This window comes from Coregonus lavaretus (genome assembly GCF_964263955.1).
Source record: "Coregonus lavaretus genome assembly, chromosome: 38".
NCBI classification, from domain to species: domain Eukaryota; kingdom Metazoa; phylum Chordata; class Actinopteri; order Salmoniformes; family Salmonidae; genus Coregonus; species Coregonus lavaretus.
Genome location: NC_140025.1, coordinates 30,641,023 through 30,665,729, shown reverse-complemented (window position 1 = coordinate 30,665,729; position 24,707 = coordinate 30,641,023). Strand labels below are relative to the sequence as shown.

At 43.7% G+C, this 24,707-nt stretch overlaps 2 protein-coding genes across 4 annotated transcripts in view; one reads left to right on the top strand and one right to left on the bottom strand.

Moving 5' to 3' along the window:
- The window catches only part of LOC311112305 (pericentriolar material 1 protein-like), a 36,788-nt gene extending 17,882 nt beyond the window's left edge, over positions 1 to 18,906 (top strand). For 2 of the 3 annotated variants that reach the window (XM_084155362.1, XM_084155361.1), the window contains exons 19-40: positions 1,849 to 2,140; positions 3,152 to 3,297; positions 3,885 to 4,120; positions 6,856 to 7,030; positions 7,594 to 7,913; positions 8,301 to 8,471; positions 8,658 to 8,714; positions 9,318 to 9,490; positions 9,781 to 9,912; positions 10,805 to 10,940; positions 11,119 to 11,271; positions 12,104 to 12,207; positions 12,641 to 12,775; positions 13,248 to 13,472; positions 13,626 to 13,685; positions 14,100 to 14,244; positions 14,543 to 14,688; positions 14,760 to 14,832; positions 16,717 to 16,928; positions 17,212 to 17,304; positions 17,431 to 17,554; positions 17,845 to 18,906. In XM_084155362.1, the coding sequence (XP_084011488.1) occupies positions 1,849 to 2,140; positions 3,152 to 3,297; positions 3,885 to 4,120; positions 6,856 to 7,030; positions 7,594 to 7,913; positions 8,301 to 8,471; positions 8,658 to 8,714; positions 9,318 to 9,490; positions 9,781 to 9,912; positions 10,805 to 10,940; positions 11,119 to 11,271; positions 12,104 to 12,207; positions 12,641 to 12,775; positions 13,248 to 13,472; positions 13,626 to 13,685; positions 14,100 to 14,244; positions 14,543 to 14,688; positions 14,760 to 14,832; positions 16,717 to 16,928; positions 17,212 to 17,304; positions 17,431 to 17,554; positions 17,845 to 17,870 (3,334 nt within the window). In that variant the 3' untranslated portion in view covers positions 17,871 to 18,906. The remainder of the gene's footprint in view (positions 1 to 1,848; positions 2,141 to 3,151; positions 3,298 to 3,884; positions 4,121 to 6,855; positions 7,031 to 7,593; positions 7,914 to 8,300; positions 8,472 to 8,657; positions 8,715 to 9,317; positions 9,491 to 9,780; positions 9,913 to 10,804; positions 10,941 to 11,118; positions 11,272 to 12,103; positions 12,208 to 12,640; positions 12,776 to 13,247; positions 13,473 to 13,625; positions 13,686 to 14,099; positions 14,245 to 14,542; positions 14,689 to 14,759; positions 14,833 to 16,716; positions 16,929 to 17,211; positions 17,305 to 17,430; positions 17,555 to 17,844) is intronic. The other variant, XM_084155363.1, reaches the window with a different exon arrangement.
- Positions 18,907 to 19,485: 579 nt separating this feature from the next.
- LOC311112310 (acid ceramidase-like) lies at positions 19,486 to 24,698 on the bottom strand. The gene is made up of 14 exons (XM_084155371.1): positions 24,547 to 24,698; positions 24,385 to 24,431; positions 23,927 to 24,017; positions 23,729 to 23,815; positions 23,524 to 23,602; positions 23,325 to 23,399; positions 23,140 to 23,185; positions 22,688 to 22,832; positions 22,390 to 22,444; positions 22,212 to 22,293; positions 21,828 to 21,959; positions 21,221 to 21,344; positions 20,931 to 20,987; positions 19,486 to 20,799 (listed from the first exon to the last, which is right to left on the bottom strand). Exons 1-14 carry the CDS (start codon positions 24,610 to 24,612, stop codon positions 20,710 to 20,712), a joined length of 1,176 nt encoding a protein of 391 aa, XP_084011497.1. The 5' UTR covers positions 24,613 to 24,698; the 3' UTR covers positions 19,486 to 20,709.
- Between the last annotated feature and the right edge of the window lie 9 nt (positions 24,699 to 24,707).

Below are 24,707 nucleotides of genomic sequence, written 5' to 3'. Positions count from 1 at the left end.
GCTATGATGAAATTGGCTCTCATGAGGACCGCCACAGGAATGGAAGACCCAGAGTTACCTCTGCTGCGGAGGATAAGTTCATTAGAGTTACCAGCCTCTGAAATTGCAGGCCAAATAAATGCTTCAGAGTTCAAGTAACAGACACATCTCAACATCAACTGTTCAGAGGGGACAGTGTGAATCAGTAATTCATGGTCGAATTGCTGCAAAGAAACCACTACTAAAGGACACCAATAAGAAGAAGAGACCTGCTTGGGCCAAGAAACATGAGCAATGGACATTAGACCGGTAGAAAATTGTCCTTTGGCCTGTAGTCGAAATTTGAGATTTTTGGTTCAAACCGCCGTGTCTTTGTGAGAACCGATGTGGGTGAACGGATGTGTAGTTCCCACCGTAAAGCATGGAGGAGGTGGTGTTATGGTGTGTGGGTGCTTTGCTGGTGACACTGTCAGTGATTTATTTAGTATTCAAGGCACACTTAACCAGCATAGCTACCACAGCATTATGCAGTGATACGCCATCCCATCTGGTTTGGGCTTAGTGGGACTATAATTTGTTTTTCAACAGGACAATGACCCAACACACCTCCAGGCTGTGTAAGGGCTATTTGACCAAGAAGGAGAGTGATGGAGTGCCGCATCAGATGACCTGGCCTCCACAATCCCCCGACCTCAACCCAATTGAGATGGTTTGGGATGAGTCGGACGGCAGAGTGAAGGAAAAGCAGCCAACAAGTGATCAGCATATGTGGGAACTCCTTCAAGACTGTTGGAAAAGCATACCAAGTGAAGCTGGTTGAGAAAATGCCAAATGTGCAAAGCTGTTATCAAGGCAAACGGTGCCTATTTGAAGAATCGCAAATATAAAATATATTTTGATTTGTTTAGCACTTATTTGGTTACTACATGATTCCATATGTTATTTCATAGTTTTGATGACTTCACTATTATTCTACAATGTAAAAATAAAGAAAAACCCTTGAATGAGTAGGTGTGTCCGAACTTTTGACTGGTACTGTATATGTATTAGGAGATTTAAGAAAGCTCAGGAAATATTTTTGTTTTTTTGTACATATTTAACCCCTTATTTTTGTTGGCACTAAACTACCTCCATACTTCTAGTCGTTTGTATGGATTACTTTCAGACGAGCCCCGTGACACTTGTAGAGCAAAACGGAGAACACCATCGTGTTCGTGACAGTCTACTCTTTCCATAGAGTTGTAGTCGTTTTGTAGGCCAAACTGTTCCGACGCTACAGACGTTTTAGTGATGTCGGGATGTCTCATGGTCTGACACCGCTATAGCTCAGCCACCTTCCACCACAGATGCGGAAAGCCGACATTAGTGTAGGCGGTGGATTGAGACGCATCCTATTTAAAAAAAATGATATCTCTATCTTAAACTGACGGATTTTGATGGGGATGTTTTTTATCAAGGGTTCGTTAATATACTCTTAAGGATGAATCAATTGTAGTTATGAGGGGTTAGGGTTAACCTTAACCCAACTCCAGTCCTAGAGAGAAACTGGGTGTGCAGGCTTTTGATCCACCCCATAGGATTCTATTGATGTATGCTAACATACAGTATTCTACTGCCATTTACTTTATGTTCGTATTCTTATTTTTTACAATTTCCTATTGATGCATTGTCGAAGGAACTTGCAAGTAAACACTTCGTTGGACAATGTATACCATACGTAGCCCGTACATGAGAATAATAAAACTTGAATCCTGGCATCATGAAAGTTCTGGGGAAAAATTGGGTCATACATTCCCAGCAGCACCCACAACTCGTTGGACACCCAATAATACAAATATATCACTCTCCCCCTTCGTTCTCTTTCTCCAGCAAAGTTCTGAAGCCGCCCCAACAATTCGCATCCGAAGCTAGTGGCCGACCCTCTCCCCGTTCTCGAGCCAGAGCCAAACAACAACAACAGTCCCAAGCCCACGGCGGCGTCAACATCGGGGGTGCGAGGCGCCAGGAGAACCTGCGCTGGGCAGCTGAGCTGTCCTTCCAGGAGGGTTCTGGCACTGGGTCTGGGTTGGCATCACGCCACTGGCAGGAGCAGGTGGGCACACTACAGAGGCAGCTGGACTTTAGCACCAGCATGTGTCAGACCCTACTGCAGGACCAGCAGGTTGGTATAGCAGTTGGCACACACTTCAGTCACCTCACACTAATATGTAGGCTTATCTCAAGCATTTGACATGGTTGAGGCGTGCCTGATTTAGCTTGTCAGGTATGAGGCCAGCTGGCATGAGGAGTTTGGTTCTATTGTACCTGACAAGCTAAGCTATATCAAGGGAACCTCACATGTCAACTTTTTGGAATGTATTGATTTTAACTTGTCTGGTATGAGGGGTGTACATGCTTTTTGGATTATTCCATTGTTTTCATTGTACCTTCCAAGCTAATTTTTTTTTTAAGTGCCCAAGTATTTCAAATATTTGGAATACATATCCGAACCAGGTCTGAATTCAACTTACCAAATGAGGTACTTGAGGTTAATTTAGCTTGCCTGGCATGAGGAGTTTGTTTCCATTTTACATGACCAGCTAAGCCAAATAAAGTACACCAAGTATTTCAAATATTCGGAATATTATGTATTCGACCCTGGTCTGTTTCACCCAACCTACAGAAAAGGTAGCAGCAACCTAAGGCACACCGCCAAAGAATGTCTGGCATTTCTGCTCGCTTTCCTTACTGTTCAATGTCTATTACATTTCACTAAGGTTGAAAAAGTAAGTTAATAAAGAAAATGTATTACTCACGCTAGTCTTGTGTTAAGAGGTGCCTAAATGGATTTTCTCCACATAGTCATTGATATAGCATGGCGGCGGTGACACTTATTAACCTATAGGGCATGGTGTTGAGTTTATTCAGGGTGCGTCGTCCTGATGGAAATGCCAACGCTGCTATTCCTTTATAGAAATCAGCCGTTGGCTAGGTGTGAGAACCTGTATGGGAAACCAACTGACTGACAGGTTCATGAATACCATTTTCTCCCCCCCCCCCCCTCTCCTTCCCTTCTCTCTCTCTATCTGTCTTTCAAACTCTTTCTTTCTCTCTACACACCCTTTCTCCATCTCTTCCTCTCCCTGTCTCTCACTCTTTCCTTGTCACTACCCCCCCCCCCCCATCCATCCAGACGTTGTCCTACATGCTCCAGACCCTGCTGACAGGACCGTACAGCGCGCTGCCCAACAACCTGTCCTCCCCCCAGGTCCACCTGGTCATGCACCAGCTCAGCCAGTGTTACACACAGCTGGCCTGGCAGCAGAACAACGTCGAAAGGTAGAACGAACACAGACAGACAAAACAACAACTAGAAATGTGTATTCTATTGGTTTATTTACGTTCTAGTCATTTAGCAGACTTACAGTAGTGAGTGCATACTTTTTCGTACTGGTCCTCCATGGGAATCGAACCCACAACTCTGGCGTTGCAAGCGCGTTGCTCTACCAACTGACCCACACGGGACCCGTTTGACACAGATAATGTACGACAAACATTGCACCATATTTTAGCTATATACTGTAGTTAATTTCCATCTGAAATCCCCAGATACTGTATTAGTTTACTAATATGTTAATGTCACCGGCTCAATGTACTGCATGAGGGAAATGATCAGTGTCTGTTTTCAAGACCTTACAATTCAGTTTATGAACATTTATTCATTGCAGCTTTCGTTCGTTAGGTTCACACGCATGTCATGTCTACATTAGTGTATCGTTCTAAGTGCATAGTTATTTAACCATGATTGACTATCTGCAGTATATGTGAACATGATATCCGGTTTAAACATGACTTGTGAATACATGAATGTGAATATTATTACGTTTTAACGCTGACTTGCCTGTATTTGTCCCGTTTGTCCCCAGACTGAAACTGGTGCTGAGCGACCTGCTCCGTCAACAACAACAACAACAACAGCCCTCGTCGTCGTCAGGTCAACAGGCCCAGAACCAGGGTTCCACATCCCGGGACTCCGGCAGTGCCTGTCCCCCCCTCTCCCCCACCAGCCTCTTTCTCCCCTTCACCTCCTCCATGCCCCCCTCTGTCAACCAGGCCCTCAACCTGCCCCCTGGCCTGGCCGGATTCTCGCCCCTCTCCTCCGGTACGACTTCCAACACCCCTTTTATACATGCACCTTCCATCCAATGTTTATAGATCCTTCCTCCTTGATGTTATGACATACAGTTGCAGTCGGAAGTGTACATACACTTAGGTTGGAGGCATTAAAACTTGTTTTTCAACAACTCCACAAATTTCTTGTTAACAAACTATAGTTTTGGCAAGTTGGTTAGGACATCTGCTTTGTGCATGACACGAGTAATTCTTCCAACTATTGTTTACAGACAGATTATTTCACTTATAATTCACTGTATCACAATTCCAGTGGGTCAGAAGTTTACATACACTAAGTTGACTGTGCCTTTAAACAGCTTAGAAAATTCCAGAAAATGATGTCTTGGCTTTAGAAGCTTCTGATAGGAAAATTGACATCATTTGAGTCAATTGGAGGTGTACCTGTGGATGTATTTCAAGGCCTACCTTCAAACTCAGTGCCTCTTTGCTTGACATCATGGGAAAATCAAAAGAAATCAGCCAAGACCTCAGAAAAAATATTGTAGACCTCCACAAGTCTGGTTAATCCTTGGGAGCAATTTCCAAACGCCTGAAGGTACCACATCCATCTGTACAAACAATAGTACGCAAGTATAAACACCATGGGACCACGGAGCCGTAATACCGCTCAGGAAGGAGACGCGTTCTGTCTCCTAGAGATGAACATACTTTGGTGCGAAAAGTGCAAATCAATCCCAGAACAACAGCAAAGGACCTTGTGAAGATGCTGGAGTAAACAGGTAACAGTAAAACGAGTCCTATATCGACATAACCTGAAAGGCCGCTCAGCAAGGAAGAAGCCACTGCTCCAAAACCACCACAAAAAAGCCAGACTATGGTTTGCAACTGCACATGGGGACAAGATTGTACTTTTTTGAGAAATGTCCTCTGGTCTGATGAAACAAAAATAGAACTGTTTGGCCATAATGACTATCGTTATGTTTGGAGGAAAAAGGGGGTTGCTTGCAAGCCGAAGAACACCATCCCAACCGTGAAGCACGGGGGTGGCAGCATCATTCTATGGGGGTGCTTTGCTGCAGGAGGGACTGGTGCACTTCACAAAATAGATGGCGGCATGAGGAAGGAAAATTATGTGGATATATTGAAGCAACATCTCAAGACATCAGTCGGGAAGTTAAAGCTTGGTCGCAAAGGGGTCTTCCACAATGACCCCAAGCATACTTCCAAAGTTGTGGCAAAATGGCTTAAGGACAACAAAGTCAAGGTATTGGAGTGGCCATCACAAAGCCCTGACCTCAATCCTATAGAACATTTGTGGGCAGAACTGAAAAAGCATGTGCGAGCAAGGAGGCCTAAATACCTGACTCCGTTACACCAGCTCTGTCAGGAGGAATGGGCCAAAATTCACCCAACTTATTGTGGGAAGCTTGTGGAAGGCTACCTGAAACATTTGACCCAAGTTAAACAATTTAAAGGCAATGCTACCAAATACTAATTGAGTGTATGTAAACTTCTGACCCACTGGGAATGTGATGAAAGAAATAAAAGCTGATATAAATAATTATCTCTACTATTATTCTGACATTTCACTTAAAATAAAGTGGTGATCCTAACTGACGTAAGACAGGGAATTTTTACTAGGATTAAATGTCAGGAATTGTGAAACTGAGTTTAAATGTATTTGGCTAAGGTTTATATAAACTTCGACTTCAACTGTATCTCTATTGTATGAGTGAAAGTTCTCAAAGGAATGAAACATCCAAGAATGTGCACAGAGTATACCAAACATTAGGAACAACTTCCTAATATTGAGTTGCACCCCACCCCGTTTTGCCCTCAGAACAGCCTCAATTCATCGGGGCATGGACTCTACAAGGTGTCAAGTGTTCCACAGGAATGCTAGCCCATGTTGACTCCAATGCTTCCCACAGTTGTGTCAAGTTGGCTGGATGTCTTTTTGGGTGGTGGACAATTTTTGATAAACACGGGAAACTGTTGAGCGTGGAAAACCCAGCGGTGATGCAGTTCTTGACACAAACCGGTGTGCCTGGCACCTACTACCATACCCCGTTCAACAGCACTTACATTTGTTGTCTTGTCCATTCATCCTCTGAATGGAACACATACAAAATCGATGTCTCAAGGCTTTAAAATCCTTCTTTAACCTGTCCTCATAGCTTTAACCTGGATTCACCTGATCAGTCTATGTCATGGAAAGAGCAGGTGTTCTTAATGTTTTGTATACTCAGTGTATAGTTAGTGTTCAAATAATGTCTCTTTCACTCATCACCTTGGACCAGTTCACTTCAGAGGTTCGCTTTGGAAATTGAGAAGCTCTGGCACATATGAGCGTGATTGAGGACTAGAGGGCATACTGGAATAGTAGGAAATTCCTGATTTGATAAGTTTGTAACCAAGTTGTTGTGTTTCCAGATCACAATGTACGCAGGTTGACGCTTGTCATCAGTCTTGTCCTGGAGGCAGAACTGAGCGATTTCCCCTTAAGTTACCCAGCTGCAAAAAAAAAAAAAAAGGTCTATATTGTAAAACTCATTAACATAAAATGAGCTTTTTGGTCTTAATTTAAGGTTAGGATTAGGCATTAGGGTTAGGTTTAAAATCAGATTTGATGACTGTGGCTGTGCCAGCTAGTGACCACTCTGCAGAGCTGCCTCCAGTACAAGATTCCTGACGGAAAAAACGCTAACCTGCACAATATACCTCAATATGTGTGCTCACATCACTTATTTTTCTCCTACACAGGGTTTAACTTCAACCCCCTGTTCCCTTCTGCTATGGGTGAGTTCCCTCACAGTGCTGGTAGCCAGGCCAGCCCAGACAACCAACAGCAGCTGGATCCCAACACCTCAGTCAAGACAGAGTACTTGAGCTTCCCCCCGCCCCTGCAACGCTCCCCACTCAACACTGTAGACAAAAGGTGTGTGTTAGTGATGGGAGAAAAAATCGATAGTTGCATATTGTGATATCATTTATGGACGATATTGTATCGATATTATCGACGTTTGACTCCCAAGTATCGGTTTGTAAAATCGATGTAGGTAGCGTTAGCTAGCGCTAAACGGCTGTACCTGTGCCAAAACTCCAATATTTTTCATCCTATAGCATGTTCTCCATCTTTTAAAAAAGTGAGCCAACATGTTTTCAGCACTTTCCCTGACTGATCAAAACTAGTTTTCTCATGCTCTGTCTCTCTGCAGCAGACTTATAGTGAGCTATATGTTTGGAACATCAAATCACAATAAAATCTTTGTTTATTCGCAATACATGTAGAATCGTGCGAGTCGCAATACATATCGTATTGGCACCTAAGTATCGTGATAATATCGTATCATGATGTCCCTGGCAATTCCCAGCCCTAGTGTGTGTGTGTGCGAAGAAAGAAAGGCACACTTCATTACTACTTAGTTCTCTATTACTCACACATACACATTTCTTCCTTCATTAGTCCAACCGTCGTTCTGTCTGTATCCGTCCCACCAGGCCCCAGAGGCAGAATGAAGGAAGCAGCAGTCGTGGCCATGAATCTGGCTGGCTCAACGTCTCCCAGCCTCCAGCTCCTATCACCCAATCCCCCTCCCCTTTACCCCATAGTGGGGCTAACAACACCCGGCCCCAGGCCTTCGACCAGGCCTCCCAGGAGAGCTTTAGCAGCATGCCGGACCCCGCTGACCCCACCACCGTCACCAAGACCTTCAGGGCAGGACGCAAGGCCTCTGCCCAGGCCAGCCTGGCCTCCCGCGACAAGACGCCCAACTCCAAGAGGAGGACTCGGCGGGCCAAGGGACACCACAAGAACACGGGTACGGGGACAGGGGATACAGTGTAGGGACATGTAGTGATTTATATTGAGCGCTTTTTCTCTAGTACTTGACATTTCCTTCATCTCCGGCAGCTCAGTTAGGAAGGCTGGGAGGTAACTCGCTCCAACCACCACCACTGTGTAGCACCTGCCTGTTTATATATTTTAAACATCATAAGAATAGAGATTTGAGGACCTCCAAATATTTAGGAGACACAAGCTGAAACAGTATTGCTCAAGGCTACAATCTATCCAAAAGACAAATGCACGAATAGGGTCTTTTTTTAAACATACGATGTGTGTAAATGTTTATTTGCGTATCGCACACTTTCTCCCCTCTATTCGTTTTGAATGTCTACTTTCTCTTTCCTTGCTTGTGTATTCCCAGGAGTGGAGAGTGACAGCGTGTCTAGCACGGCCGACTTTGTCCAGGAGAGGGCGCCGCAGCCCCATCGCCAGCGGGACCAAAACCAGAACCAGAGCCTGCTGGACAAACTGACCCAGGAGAAACTGGACAGCAAGACCAAGACTGGCAACAAGCCCAACGACCTCTCCTCCGGTACAAAACCTTAACCTCTTAACCTCATCACACCACACCTTGTCCACTTGCATCTTCAGTTTCATTATTATTATTTGAGTTGAATCTTGGTTTAATTGGTTTCATGTCCTCACCTTTTTGTAACGTGACCACGTTTTACTTTTCGTTTGTTTATTTATGTCGTCACTTTTTTGATTTTCCTCACAGCCTATGCTTGGAGAACACCTTTCCTCTCTAACAGAATTGCATGCACTGAAGCGCCAGGTAAACTCACCCCTAGCACACAGCTAAGCACCAGCTAACACTGATTGTCACTGATTTAAGTTTTGGGTATTTTTTCACAACTTTTGTGTAATATCGGTCATCCAAGCACCTTATGCATGTAATACAGTTAATATTTTAACGTACTCAAACTAGGTCCCAACCTTTGTAACCTTGGAGTCTCTAGCTTTAGCTAATTAACTTGGCTAACAATTTAGTAATATGCTTGGCATTTTAATTGGCTTTAAAACCATTAAAACAATTCAACTGCTTTTTAGAAACATAACCTGAATTTATTACAGTACTATCCAATATGGTTTAATATATCCAGTATCATTGCCTTAAATAAAACTACATTGCTCTTAGAGAACTACTAGGTATGCAGGCTTTTGCTCCAACTCTACTAACACCTCTGATTCAGCTAATTAAGGTCCTAATGAAGATTTGGGTATGTTTCAGCAGGGCTGGAGCTAAAGCCTACACCGCCACCTCTGCAATACTGTATGGAAACCTGAGATGTATCCCCAATAGACTGCCACATATGACTGCTTCTTATACCCGTGAGAACATCTTCTTGAGTGTCTGCCTTGTGTTTCACACCTCCAGATGCCAGCAGTGACTTCTCCCTGTTTGAGGCTTTGAGGGAGACCATCTACTCGGAGGTTGCCACACTCATCTCCCAGAACGAATCGCGGCCCCACTTCCTCATCGAGCTCTTCCACGAGCTGCAGCTGCTCAACACCGACTATCTGCGCCAGAGGGCACTCTACTCCCTACAGGTAAACATCTCCGAACAATGATCTAGTGCTGATCCTAGATCCGCTCTCCTACTATGAGACTGTAAATAGTATTTCATACAATCTATGGGTAAACCTCATTGGAATGGATACAAGCCACAAGGAGCTGCTGATAAAGACCTGAGGGGTCAAATGTTGTCGATGAATCACGTAGGAGCATAGACTGCAGTGTGCAGAGTATGTTTTTCATCATTTACAGCTCATGCTTGTAACCTTGTTCCTTGCTGTTGGATTCCCATGTTTGACCATGTCTCTCTGCCGTTGACCTCCAGGACATAGTGACCAGGCACCTGACGGAGAAGAGTGCGGCCGAGGACCAGGCCTCCTCCCTGGGCCCCGTGGCCTGGGCAGCCGGCTCCCAGTCAGAGCTCACCCCCAGCGAGAGCCTGGCCACCAGCGACGGGGTGAGACAGACGGATATATACATACACACACACACACCTGCCGCCTCATTAAATCACTTGGCTGTCATATCACCCACGCCATCCTTTCTCTTCTCAAACTTTCCCAATTTCTCTCGCTCTCGCTCTTTTCTCTCGCTCCCATATCTCATTCCCGACACCTCTCACTTTCTCTCAACATCTCTCGCTCTCTCTAGGCATATATCTTAAACACACTGCCCATCTCTCTCTCTTGCTCGCTCTCTTGCTTTCTCTCTCGCTCTCTTGCTTTCGCTCTTTTCTCTCTCTCTCATATCCATCTTAAACACTCCGTCCATCTCTTTTTTTTCTCTCTCCATACCTCCTTTGTTCTCCGCCCCCCTCTCTCGTCTTTGAAATCCAGTCTTCCAGTTGTCAGTAAGGCTGTGCCTTGCGGCCCATCCGTCAGTCTGAGCGAAGCGTTGCGGTTGCTGCCTGCTGGACAGATTAGATGAATGGCTGTGCAGGTCTTTGTTCTAGCCCAGGTACCCGGAGGTTTCGCTAATTAGAACCGTCCTTTTTGTCTTTGTATATCACTCCTTTGTTGCCCAGTGATGGATGAGACACCCAATTTCCCCATGTTAGGAGAAAAGGATAGAAGGGCAGATGCGCTGCCAATTGTTGTTAGTCAATTGCATCCCTTGCTAATTTAACGAGATAGAACAGACGCGAAATCCGTCAAGGGAGTTTAGCAGAGGTGTCTCTGCGACGAATCAACGTTTTTTGTCGTCCCCCCTCCCCGTTCGAGACAATGAAGGATGAATGGGTTCTCTTTTTGAAAATGTCTTTTTTTTTCTCTTCTCCCTAAATTGTGTTTGTTAGCCCTCCATGGGTGAGTGGTGTGTAACTGAATTCCATTTTTACCACTGTCTCTCAGGACGTGTCAGAGAAGAACATCCGGGTCATCAAGCATCACGACCCGAGTAAGAGGCGGAACGACGCAGAATCGGTGGACAACGAGAGCACCCTGTCCACCACCTCCAACCTGGAGCCGTTCGCTAACGACGACTTAGGTAAAAAATATAAAATACAAATGCATACAATGCTCTAATCCACAGCACATTAGGTCAAAAGAGAACTTCAGCTTGTGGCAACTTAACTTGAGTTTATTATCCCTCATTGCTCTTCTAATATCCTTCTCTCGCGCTCTCTCCCTCCTCTCTCCTGCCCCTTGCTGTGCTGTGCTGCCAGGTAACACAGTGATCCACTTAGACAAGGCTCTAGCCAGGATGAGGGAGTACGAGCGCATGAAGCTCAAGGCTGAGTTTAGCCCCAACACAACCGCTGCTTCTGCCTCTGAGGCCTCTGCTAACTCCTCTGCTAGTGCTGCTCAACTGCTGGAAGGTACATCTCTCGCTCTCCACATCTCTCTCTCTACCTCTACCTCTCTACCTCTCTCTCTCTCTACATCTGTCTACATCTCTCGCTCTCTACATCGCTCTCTACATCTATCTCTCTATCTCTCTCATCTATCGCTCTCTCGCGCTCTCGACATCTCTCCATCGCGCTCTCGACATCTCTCCATCTCGATCTCGCTCTACATCTCGCTCTCCATCTCTCGCTCTCCATCTCTCGCTCTCCATCTCTCGCTCTCCATCTCTCGCTCTCCATCTCTCGCTCTCGCTCTATATCTCTAGCTCTCGCTCTACATCTCTCGCTCTCGCTCTACATCTCTAGCTCTCGCTCTACATCTCTCGCTCTACATCTCTCGCTCTACATCTCTCGCTCTCTACGTCTCTCGCTCTCTACATCTCTCGCTCTCTACATCTCTCGCTCTCTACATCTCTCGTTCTCTACATCTATCGCTCGCTCTCTACATCTCTACATCTATCGCTCGCTCTCTATCTCTCTCTACATCTCTCGTGCTCTCTCTACATCTCTCTCTCGCTCTACAGAAATGATAGAAATGCGTAACGCTTGCTCCCCAAAGCCATGTGCCTCGTCCCACTCTCCGGTCTGAGGGTGTGAGCACTCCCACACACGTGTTTCCAAGTGCAAGGCACTTTGGCTGTCTGCGATCTCATGTAGAGCCCTTGAAGTGTCCCCTCACGCTCGTAGTAAAGAAAAATGGGACTTGGCAATGGTGTGTTGAGCTGTTTAGATTTCTCTTGATGCCAGCTTAAAAAACACACACCTCAGATGGGAGATGTGCTAATAAATGTGTGTGTGTGTAAAGGTGCGGGAGTCTGGTCAGGTGATGTCCACTGTCCCCAGATCGACACCCAGCAGCTGGACAGACAGATTAAAGCCATCATGACCAAAGTCATCCCCTTCCTCAAGGTAGGAACCCAGGAAGCACCTTAATACTCTATAGTGGTCTCCTTCCCTTTCGTCTCCTCTCCTTCATTTATACTAGGGGTGGTCAATCCTCATCCTGGAAAGCTACTGGTCTGGATGTGCAGGCTTTTGTTCCAGACTTATTCTACATTTGGAGTGAGATAACATAAGACTATTGTGATGTATGTTTTGTGTGACTTGAGCAATGATTCACATAATGTTCTAAGAACAGACATTTTCACTCTTGGAATGAAACGCTTGGCAGTGGAATAGCCCTTGTTTCTGCCTTAGCCAACTTGTTGACGTCCCAACAAACAATTTGGCAAAGCTAGCATGATTTGAATCCAACAACAGTCATGTACCCAGGCTAGCAATATTGAATGTTGTTAAAGTCAAAGAACTGAGAGCGGTTGTTTTTGTTCTTGTGGTCTGTCAGGAGCACATGGACGAGGTGTGTTCCTACCAGCTGCTGACGTCGGTGCGGCGCATGGTGCTCACCCTCACCCAGCAGAACGACGAGAGCAAGGAGTTTGTCCGCTTCTTCCACCGACAGCTGGGAGGCATACTGCAGGTATGATAAGCATTATGATATTGTTTCAAATGTAGGGAGGGGTTTTCCCCCACTGTGACTCAAACCTCAGATTAGTTTCTTTTGGTAGAATAAGAGCTGAAAACGTCCACCCAAACAAGTTAACAAAGTGCAGACTAACATAAGAATATATATCCAGAAATATTGGTTCAGCCATTTTAAAATGTGTAGTATCAGCAAAGATTTTTATAACTAAACCAAGATAGACCCACAGCCTGTCGTTTCCAATGGGAACAAATGAGCCAGTGGGCAGAACAAGCAAGTAGGGGGGCAAAGCCAAGCACGAGCTAGCGAGATCCTATTGGTTCAGCCATAAAAAAAATAATAAAAAAAATAGTATCAGTGTGCAGCTTTCTTCGATTTTCTCAACACCTATTCTGTCTATTATCTAGTGCTGTTTTAGCTTATCATTATTATCAAAATGGAGCCCTAAGTTTCTCTCCCTCCCCCTCAGGACTCTCTGAGTAAGTTTGCAGGACGTACTCTAAAGGACTGTGGCGAGGACCTGCTGGTGGAGATCTCTGAGATCCTGTTTAATGAGCTGGCCTTCTTCAGACTCATGCAGGATCTGGACAGCAACAGCATCAGTACTGCTACTATAACTAACTCCCAGGCCAGGCACAAGAACAGGAGACAACCACCCAATAACCAAGTCAAGCAGGAACACAGGAATAATGAGGTAGGTGGAGGGGAAGGAGTCTGGGGAGGGTGTGTGTGTGTATGGGTGAGTGTGTTTCATATTGGATTCAAGTGTGTGTGTGTGTATGTCATTCGATCTATGATGAAATGAGGGAATCCATTTCAAGACTGGTAAACATTTGTCTACTTTCAGGAGAACAAGTCGCCGGAGGTCGAGAAGTCCTTTTCCCCAGCATATCTCGATGAAGACAAAGTGAGGAAATCAACATTCAACATCTGATTTTCTAGTGTGGTTTCAAGCCAGATCTGTCTCTTTTTAGACTACACATTGTGTAGTCCAGGGGCGTCAAAATTAGCACAAATATTCCAGCGTTTTTTACGCTCCCTGACTGTAGCTTTCATTTCAGTGATTATTAGCAAGCTGGACACTGTATGAATGTAGGTCAATTTGTATAATTTCTACACAGTTTCAATTTGGTTTAGTCATTTTAAAGAATATTGAGTAAATGTTCTACCCCAAGAAATTGTCTAAAGAAAATTCTAATTTGACACCCCTGGTGTAGTCTAAAGGTTGGAAGGATAGTGTAAATGTCTTAAATAACTGTTTACATCTCCCTCTGTGTGTAAATGTCTTAAATAACTGTTTACATCTCCCTCTGTGTGACAGGATGAAGATGAGACAGAGCAGAAAGAGACTGAGAGGGAGCGGCACGGAGGAGAGAGGAAGGACAGCAGGAGCAGCGAGGCCTCCGAGGTGGAGGTGGAGGAGGAGGAGGAAGAGGAGGATGGAGAGGGACTGCCACTCTCTATTAGTGAGTGAATACTACAATGCGAGAAGCCTCAATTAGCCTAAAAGCTACTCTGTAAAGTGAGTTCAACCACAGCGAACCTTGCTAGTGACCGTAGCTACTAGAGGAAGCTTGTGAACAAGTGTTCTGCAGGTTAACAATGGAGGATTTGTTGTGAATTTTTATTGTCGTGGCTTTACAAGTGCCGCCTACCTATTTCCAACCAAGTAAACTCCTACTACTACTAGGATTATGAAGAGTGCCACACCCTAGACTAGTTACCTCCCAGTGCTAACCCTTCATGGTTTATGTTCTTGGCCAGATCTGTCCAAGGCGGAGACCCAGGCCCTGACTAACTACGGCAGCGGGGAGGATGAGAACGAGGTGGAGGAGATGGAGGAGTTTGAAGCTGAGCCCCCGGACGTCCAGACCTCCCTGCAGGCTAGCAATGATGGCGGAGAGCAACGGGTTAGGAAACACACACTCAGTACACACACTTCCATTAGACTGTCTAGTTACCATCTTCTCCTGTATTTCAGGGAGCAAATGAAGCCCCGTCAAATGGAAACCGAGAGACAAAGTCGGACCAAGAAAGCTCTGAGAGTAACGATGGTAAGAACGTTCACTGTCTCTTAGCTTTTAGCCAGCCAAAATAGTGCCCGTTTTTCTTTACGTCTACCATTTGCTGTGTACATTGTCCACATTTTGATAAATGGCTGTCGGGTGTTTTCATTATAGCAGTGTTTGGTCTGATGGATGTCTTTGTGTTTTCAGCCCCTCTGATTCTCAATTAACCCCATTCCCCCCCCCCCCCCCCCGCTTTCCTATCCTTTACAGTGGGGAAAAAAAGTATTTAGTCAGCCACCAATTGTGCAAGTTCTCCCACTTAAAAAGATGAGAGGCCTGTAATTTTCATCATAGGTACACGTCAACTATGACAGACAAAATGAGGGGAAAAAATCCTGAAAATCACATTGTAGGATTTTTAATGAATGTATTTGCAGATTATGGTGGAAAATAAGTATTTGGTCAATAACAAAAGTTTCTCAATACTTTGTTATATACCCTTTGTTGGCAATGACACAGGTCAAACGTTTTCTGTAAGTCTTCACAAGGTTTTCACACACTGTTGCTGGTATTTTGTCCCATTCCTCCATGCAGATCTCCTCTAGAGCAGTGATGTTTTGGGGCTGTCGCTGGGCAACACAGACTTTCAACTCCCTCCAAAGATTTTCTATGGGGTTGAGATCTGGAGACTGGCTAGGCCACTCCAGGCCCTTGAAATGCTTCTTACGAAGGCACTCCTTCGTTGCCCGGGCAGTGTGTTTGGGATCATTGTCATGCTGAAAGACCCAGCCACGTTTCATCTTCAATGCCCTTGCTGATGGAAGGAGGTTTTCACTCAAAATCTCACGATACATGGCCCCATTCATTCTTTCCTTTACACGGATCAGTCGTCCTGGTCCCTAGCATGATGTTTCCACCCCCATGCTTCACAGTAGGTATGGTGTTCTTTGGATGCAACTCAGCATTCTTTGTCCTCCAAACATGACGAGTTGAGTTTTTACCAAAAGGTTCTATTTTTGGTTTCATCTGACCATATGACATTCTCCCAATCCTCTTCTGGATCATCCAAATGAACTCTAGCAAACTTCAGACGGGCCTGGACATGTACTGGCTTAAGCAGGGGGACACGTCTTGCACTGCAGGATTTGAGTCCCTGGCGGCGTAGTGTGTTACTGATGGTAGGCTTTGTTACTTCGGTCCCAGCTCTCTGCAGGTCATTAACTAGGTCCCCCCGTGTGGTTCTGGGATTTTTGCTCACCGTTCTTGTGATCATTTTGACCCCACGGGGTGAGATCTTGCGTGGAGCCCCAGATCGAGGGAGATTATTAGTGGTCTTGTATGTCTTCCATTTCCTAATAATTGCTCCCACAGTTGATTTCTTCAAACCAAGCTGCTTACCTATTGCAGATTCAGTCTTTCCAGCCTGGTGCAGGTCTACAATTTTGTTTCTGGTGTCCTTTGACAGCTCTTTGGTCTTGGCCATAGTGGAGTTTGGAGTGTGACTGTTTGAGGTTGTGGACAGGTGTCTTTTATACTGATAACAAGTTCAAACAGGTGCCATTAATACAGGTAACGAGTGGAGGACAGAGGAGCCTCTTAAAGAAGAAGTTACAGGTCTGTGAGAGCCAGAAATCTTGCTTGTTTGTAGGTGACCAAATACTTATTTTCCACCATAATTTGCAAATAAATTCATTAAAAATCCTACAATGTGATTTTCTGGATTTTTTTCTTCTCAATTTGTCTGTCATAGTTGACGTGTACCTATGATGAAAATTACAGGCCTCTCTCATCTTTTTAAGTGGGTGATCTTGCACAATTGGTGGCTGACTAAATACTTTTTTCCCCCACTGTATGTCTCTCCCACCCTCCTTTTTTCCTCACCTTCGCCTGTCTGTCCTAAACTTTCCTGCTTGATTATCCCCCCCCCAGTCAAGAGCAGTAAGTCCGAGTCCATCGAGGTGGTGGACTCCCCAGAGGAAGAGCGTGAGGCGGAGGGTGTGGAGCGCGGGAGGCCAGAGGGGGAGAGCCAGGGAGGTACGGCCTCAGCAACCACCAACAACCAGGAGGGCTCCCACTCCCAGGGCTCAAACAGCAGCAGCAGCAGCCCCGACACAGAGTCACCCGTCATGATCAACATAGACGTAAGACCACTACACCGACCTATGGTCCTTTTTTTCCCTCTTTTTTTTTTTTACTACAAAAATTGTATTGGATTCAAGTCTGTAATTAGATTTTTTTTATTTTATGTATTCCAATGTCTTTATTACTTCTCCAAATGCTCTTCATAATTTATACCCTTTAATTCTTTATGATTTATACCCTTTTAATTATTTATGCTTTATACCCTTTTAATTCTTTATGATTTATACTTTTTTAATTCTTTATGATTTATATACTCTAACGCTTTAATTTTAATTCATGCAGGAGGTGGGATCAGGAAACACGAGCCAGAAGTCAGACGAGGAAGACTTTGTCAAAGTGGAGGACTTACCCATGCAGCTCAGTGTCATATGTGAGGTGGGACTAGCCAGAACGACTCCATTTCCCCTGTTGTCGATACGTCCACTTCCCTTTTCCTCTTCTTACAAACTGTCTGATCATTGGTCTTATGAAATCTAATAATGTTCTCTGTGTGATGAACAGGAGGCGCTCCAGAAGAGGATAGTCGAGGAACAGCAGAATAATAATCTGTCTGCTGAGATCCTCAGTGGGAACACTGACACACTGGCTGGACTAGTGGGAAATGGACACACACTCAAAGAACCAGGTAGGTACAGACAAGTACCTAGTGAAATGATGCACTGTCTGGCACAGTTTTCAATTCAAAATTGTTTCATGAAACCGGTAGAGCGCAACTTCTTCACAGAATGTCCAGGTAAATAAATGTATGTTGCAGAACTGATATTATTCTGTCATGTAGACAAGTAAATGTTGGCTATATACTATGTTATGAATGGCTATTTATACTTTATACTATTGTATCCATCTGCTGTGTTTTTACGATATCTCTAGAAAGATAGAATCCTTCTACTACTTTTTTCTCCATCTTTCTTACAGAAACGATAGGTGCACAAAGTGCATGAAGAGACCGTCTTGTACAAACGTTGTCGAATGACCACCGTCTCATTGACCACTACAGAATAACCCTAAAGATGTTCAGACTCCTATTGGTACTTAATGATTTGATTTATTGGACGGTAGCAAGGGTTGGCGAGAAATGTAATGACGTGCCAGTGACTAAGCTGCGCTCGAAACAGTTCAAAACAACTACAATGGTTAAAACAACTATAACTGTAATGTAACCAATACGGTTTTGTTTATTTTAACTCCTGAGGCTGTATCTATTAAGCTCGTCAGAGTAGGAGTGCTGAAGATCTAAGGTCAGTTTGGGCTTTTAGATCATAATACATATTGATTGTATGGACAAGCTGGACCTGATCCTGGATCAGCACTCCTGCTCTGAGACGCTTGATACATATGGCCCCTGATTCCTGAATGTGTTCTATGATTTGTTGCTGATTTGGGGTTTTAGGGTGGGGTCTCTCTCTCGCTCTATGCTGCTGTGTTACGTATAAAGTTTAACAAGCCTCGTTTGAATCCTCTAGTCTAGCAAACTTGTTGAAAATCGCCTTAGTTCTGTTTTTTCCGGATATGGGATCAGTTTGAAATCGGTTTTGTCATTTTGAATTGTTTTATTTGTTTGTGTTCTTGGCCTTGCCTTATTCTCTCGCTAGCGCCCATGCTTTTCAAGCAATTGACCCTTTGAACTCTTAAGAACTACAACGCTAAAGAACTACAAGTACGACTTCAAACTAGATTCAGGCTGCTGGTGAGGCGTTGCATCACCTTTGGCTGTAGACTACATTGGCACCTAACATCTTTTCCTTCTCATGTCATGGGGCTGTTGGTCATCTTTACTGCACTATTTTAATGTTACCTTTTCCCTTCCAAATCTTAGTTTTACCTTTTGTAGGCATGTTGATATCTCTTTTTGTTTTGCTTTTGTTTCTCGGAGCAGTTTCCCATGATTTCCATGTAATTAAAGATGTTAACTACTGTATGTAGTTTTAAAGAATAAAATGATGGAACTTTTCAAAGCGGTGGCTTGTCTTTAACTAGTGTAGTTTACTGGAAGTCTGTAGACATAAAAGACCCATAATCAGATTACTTGAATGCAAAAAAATTGGAACTATGAACTGATTGATCAATGTTTTCATGTGCCCAGTTTATACCTGGCGCTAACACGTGTCCTGGACACTTTCTCAATTGGGTAAAAATCTGTCCTCTTCTTAACTCCTTATGTCCTCTTCTCTGTGACCCGTAAATCGAAAAGCGGTCGCCATATAGAATAGGTGAACGGAGGCGTTTCCTCACCAAGCACTCCCTTATCATCCCTACCGCGGTAGAACGTGTAGGCTCTTATCGATGATAGAAATAATGATGGGCTAATATAATTATGTGTTTGTTAATTTGTAACAAAGCAGTGAACAGCATACAAAAATGGAGGTGCCATTTGTTAACCCTTTACACTTGTGGGAATTAGCCTATATGGATAGGGCTAAATTGAAATGTTTCTTACAGAAGAAATATGAAAAGCATATGCATGACCATGGAAGCAATTGAAAGGGAACAGTATGGATATAATGGGGAAATTATTAGACCAAGGGAGTACACAACCGTTCACCTGACAACTGAATCCAAACTTTACACATTTTTATTTGCATTTTAGCCATTTAGTGTACTTTGTGTACATTTGATAATGAAATTAAAAATAAATAAAAATCCAGATACATCCAGTAACAAGACTATTCCTGGAAAATGTGGGGTATGTGCAACATAAGACCATTTTTACAAGGGTTTGAGTGAGGACTACCTGGTGTCTCGGTCCACCCACCTCCAAAGCATGGACAGTTTCTAAGAAATGTCAATGCACTTATGACTGTCTGCAACTAAGACACTTTTTTTTTTTTAGCTCTCCTAGCTGTGCCGTTGAGGAACTAGAGCACACTTGTTTCGTTTGGAATGCAACCCTGTATCCCCGCCATCACACAATTACTGTTTATGCAATCCAAAAACTGTCCATTATAAATTGCAAACTGGGTCAGGTGGGCATGCTTTTAATGCTTGTTCTATTGCCCACATGACTAGCTAACTTAATACGATCTTAGTTAGGCTTTCAAGGCAATAGATCGTAATTTTGGTGCGCATAGAAAGGAGTCTTGAGTGCATTCAGGTGCAGTGAATTTTCTTCAATAAACAAATGGGCTCATTCTGTTCAGAACAACCAAGGGTATGATGACATGTCATCTTGTAACTACATCAAGCATAGTGATCATAAACATTGACACTGTATAGACATGAGTTGTTGATTTGGAAATGTGAAGTGCACATTTGGACTCTCAGGTGTTTGGCTTGCTTATATGACATCAAAGCGGTATTTATTATAATCCTCAACGTCTCATCTTTCAAAATGCATAGTCATTTTAAATTTCCAACATTTCCCTTTTTTTTCTTCTTTAATTTTTTTACAAAAGTTGCCCCCAGCCCTTCCGGTAATTAGGCAACTTCTTTTAGTGTGGTGCTCAAGTTCAGAATGGCTGTCAGTCAAATCCCATACAGAGCTGTGAAGCGGAGAACCAGAGCTCTGACGTCATGTATAGCATGTTACTGTACAGCCACTATGTTCCAATTTAGGGGCTTATTAGTGCCCAAATCTGCCATTTTTACCCTGTATACGGATACGAGTGTTACAGGTTAAGCAATTGAGGTTGAGGCAATATTTGGATCAGAGCAGTTAGTTACAGTGCAAAGACTTGAAATATGTACAACATGATTCTCCAGTTGTTTCTGAATCAGTTGAAGCCACCACCGTTCTGTGCAATAGATCATTTAGAAACTGATCTGAGGTCTGTGTTGGAGGCTTCACCAGGGCATACAGGGGTTGGGGCAGTCACGGATGTAGGATTCCAGTTTTCCCTTGTTCACGTCCATCAACGTGGTGTATGTGGTCAACTGCAATGACGAGAAGAAGTCAATGTCACTCCGGACTTATGCATTACACTTTTTATTGAATCGATAGAAATACTTTGAATGGTTCATTGCGATATGGTTGATTAATGATAAAACAGTAAATAAGGGCTCACCTTGTTCAAGACTGGTTTTGTCGACAGCACGTCGTACACGGTCTTCAGTGAGATGTTCTGAGGAGAAAGGAAAGGGGAAAATAATCTTAGCACTTTGTTTAGCACAAAGATACTTTCTTGACTGAGTCCGATTTCCTTTTGTACAGGAAATTAAAACAAACATCCAGAAATATAATGTAAGGAGCAGAGCCAAATTATAGAGTTGACTTTTTGTTCAGCCATGGAATGGTTGGTAGTCTGCCCACCTATGCATCTATGGCTTATCTATGGTTGTAGTACTCAGTACTCACTGCCTGCATGGTCTGGTTCATACACTTCATGGCTGGAGTCCTGCGGTTGTCCAAGAACAGAGGCTCATTCCAGTGATCGTAGTTGGTCTCCAGAACGTACCAGCGGCCCAGCTTCAGATCAATCCTTCACAACAAACACAGGAGTACAATGTTTAGGAATTTGATGCTTCCTGTTTAAATCAGGAATATCTACATGTATCCTTATGTAATAGAAACGAACCTATCGGCTAGACAGATTTCCCTGCTTTTGTAGTCTTGATCACATCCCTGAATGTTTTACAAACCCAGTGTTTAACAATATGATTTGTATGACTATTGTGATGCAAGGTGATCTTGGGCATCATTATCTACTTTCATTAGTTGAAATTTGGACTCAAGGATTTCCAACAGCATAAATGTGGTATTTTGGAATAGAATGGTGTGCCGTCTTTTGTTCCCACCCCCAAGACCTTTTCAAATCAAAAATGCTAGTGCTGGGCTGGAACAAAGCCTGCACATCCAGTGTTTCTCCATGACAAGTTAGAGACCCCTGCTTCACTAGTAGTGTGTTTATAGACAATTTCAGTAGTTGAAATTGGATAGTAATATAGTGTTTTTAGCCACTCACTCCCAGATGTCGATGCTGAGGACTCTGGAGCGGGTGATGACACAGCCCTGGCCCGTCTGGTTCCCTCCCAGGATGAAGTAGGCCGGGGCCAGCAGCTTGGTCTGGGCCAGAAGGTGCTTAGCCTCCTCGTAGCTGCATACACACAGGGTTAAAGAGAGGGTGTGTTTGTGAGACCAAAGAAATTTCCATTTCAAAATGCTGGTCTTGAATGTACTCAGGTTTTCCTCCATAATACAGCCCTTATCTCTGATTCCACTAAGTATTGCCATCATATTAAAGCAAGAATAAGAATGGGTATTATTACCTTCAATAACAAAACATATACATATAAATACGGTTGACATGATATTGTAATTTGATACTTCCATGAAAGTGGAAAGATACCTGGTAGCATTCTCTAAGACTGAGCGAGTGAGGAAACTCATCCACATCCCATCTCTATTCCCCAGGATCCACTCCACGATCCCTGAGAAAGGACAGACACACTTAACATTCCCCGCTCCGCATTCATCACAGGTCTATAATGTACTGATTGAGAGACCGGGAGAGTTTTATAGCTCACCGATGTATCCTCCATCAAGGCTGAAGCGCTCATTCATGGTCAGAGTGAAAACATGCTTCAAAGAAAATGAGAAATGTGAAAAAAAGTGTCAAACATTACACTGTTTCACAACTACCATGATATTAAAACAGATGTAAGAAAGCCATTTATTTTTCTGTCATCATTGGCTAAAAAGACACCACTTCAGGGTCACGTTCTAAAGGCATGAAAAGGGATTTCTGACAATGTTCCCATTTGAAAATGTTGCTTTCTTCCATTTGTGCCTGCTGAATGCAGCCCGGAGCAGACTGGAACTCACCGGCTTGATGCCAGTCAGCATGCCCACATAGCCGGCGAAGTTAGTGGACTTGAAGACTGTCTTGTTGCCTCTCTGGAAGTCGATGTTGACCACCAGAGGCTTGAGTTTCTCTGTTATCAGCCAGGACCTGTTCTTCATGTCCCACCTGGTAGAGAAAGAAACAATATAAGGGGATTATTTTCAGTAAAGAATAAAACGGTGTAGCAACTGGGAAAAAAAAGTTGACAGAAAACCAGTGAAAAACAAATCACATTGGTTAGAAGGTATTGTTCATCCAAATAACAAATGCAAACCACATTATATAACCACATTATATAAATCAGTGACTGACTAGTGATTTGGGTTTGTAATAGCTACAGTGTCCTATTAACACAATGGAGCACAAAACAATGTGTGGTAGGACCCTTGATATGCCTTCTTTTGTCACTAAACCGTAGCAGTGACATTCTTACCCCATGAATAGTCCAAAGTCCATATTCCGCCCATGGATAAGGTTACCTATGACAATGCAAGGAGAAACCAAAATGCTGTGTGTACATGAGAATTTCAAGCATCACGTCCTACTATGATGACATGTACTTGCTGCATAACTAAAGTATTGATTCAAATGTGTCATAACATAACATGAGTTACTTACCATTTGAGTCCTCTGCCACTAGAGAAGTGCACACCGTGAAGACCTCATAGAAGATGTTGAAGAGGACAACCTCGCCTGGAATGAAACATGTATAATACAATCAGAATAGGAGGGAGGTGAGACAGAAACTAGAGACCGAATGATAGTGAAGTTACGGTCATGGGTTGAAATTAGGCAATTGTGGGTTACTGTATATTACCAAGGGGAACACCCGAGGCAGTCGCAATTCCTTTTATTTCCTCGTTGAATGGGTAGGGAAGGGTACTCACTATCAAAGGCTGCAGAACACACAAAACCATTAGTCATGGAGAAACAGTTACATGATCAAATTAAACAATAATTGAAATTATTTTATGAGATGAGGTGTAATAGAGTTTTCCAGTGAAATGATCAAACGCTCTCACCAAGTCCTTGTCGACCAAATCTATTAGTTTCCCACTAGGAACGAAAGCGTTGGCCAAATCCCTGATAGCCTGGATCATGCTGACCAACTGAAGAAAACCAGACAAATAGTGAATAAGAAAACAGTACAAGTATTGATCCTATAGTAAATACATTTACGTAATTGAAATTGATATGAACAAGACATGTAATACTCTCACCTCAGCTTTTTTGTCAGTGATGATTAGCTTCCATCTTTCGCTGGGGGGCAAATCCAGGTCTATTGTGTACCAGGTGACGGACCCTTTGAATCTGATCAAAACCGTGACATGAGACATTTTAGATTGATGCATAATGACATTGAGGTCACTTTCCTATCCCCTGAAAGTGGTATTGCACAATATTGTCATGTGAGACTCATTCACATTAGTCACTAAAGTAGTCATAGTTGCCCCAGTGCAATTACAATGGACAGAGGCAGGTAGCTAATGACATTATGCACCTGGTTATACACAATACAAACACTTCCTGTTTACCTTGCATAAGGTGTGCCGCCTCATGCATGAGCTAGGAGCTTGTGCCAGGTGTTACAAAACTTATGCAAGTTGTTTAGTTGGACATTTGACAGCACCTTGGACAACTAGCAAGCACACTGTGACTAACTAATGGCAATACTTACGTTGGACCTTTGGGAGGGTACATGCCCGTCTGACATTCTTCGGTATACTGTTAGAGGGCGAAAGAAAGCAAAGCTTTGTTCAGGTGAAGACACACTTTCTAGCTAGCACTCAGGCTAACTAATATTTTGATGACAGAATAGTCAGTATTTGGATGCACTTACCGGTGGCACAAACTGTGCCGATACTGCAGATAAGGACACCAAGAGAAGAGAACACAACCAATTCATCTTGTGCCCCGTTGTTTGTGTGTGAAGCTTCTTCTAACTTTTGGTCCGCTTCAAAATACGGAAGTGCATGCTTTCCTCGTGATTTGAGAGGAGCG

Excerpts from the sequence above, each read along its gene's own strand:
- LOC311112310 (XM_084155371.1), bottom strand. The coding sequence starts at position 24,612 with ATGAATTGGTTGTGTTCTCTTCTCTTGGTGTCCTTATCTGCAGTATCG. Across the intron at positions 23,400-23,523 it reads TGCCTCGGGTGTTCCCCTTG|GCGAGGTTGTCCTCTTCAAC; the intron begins GTAATATACAGT and ends GTTTCATTCCAG. Across the intron at positions 23,186-23,324 it reads AGTGGCAGAGGACTCAAATG|GTAACCTTATCCATGGGCGG; the intron begins GTAAGTAACTCA and ends GCATTGTCATAG.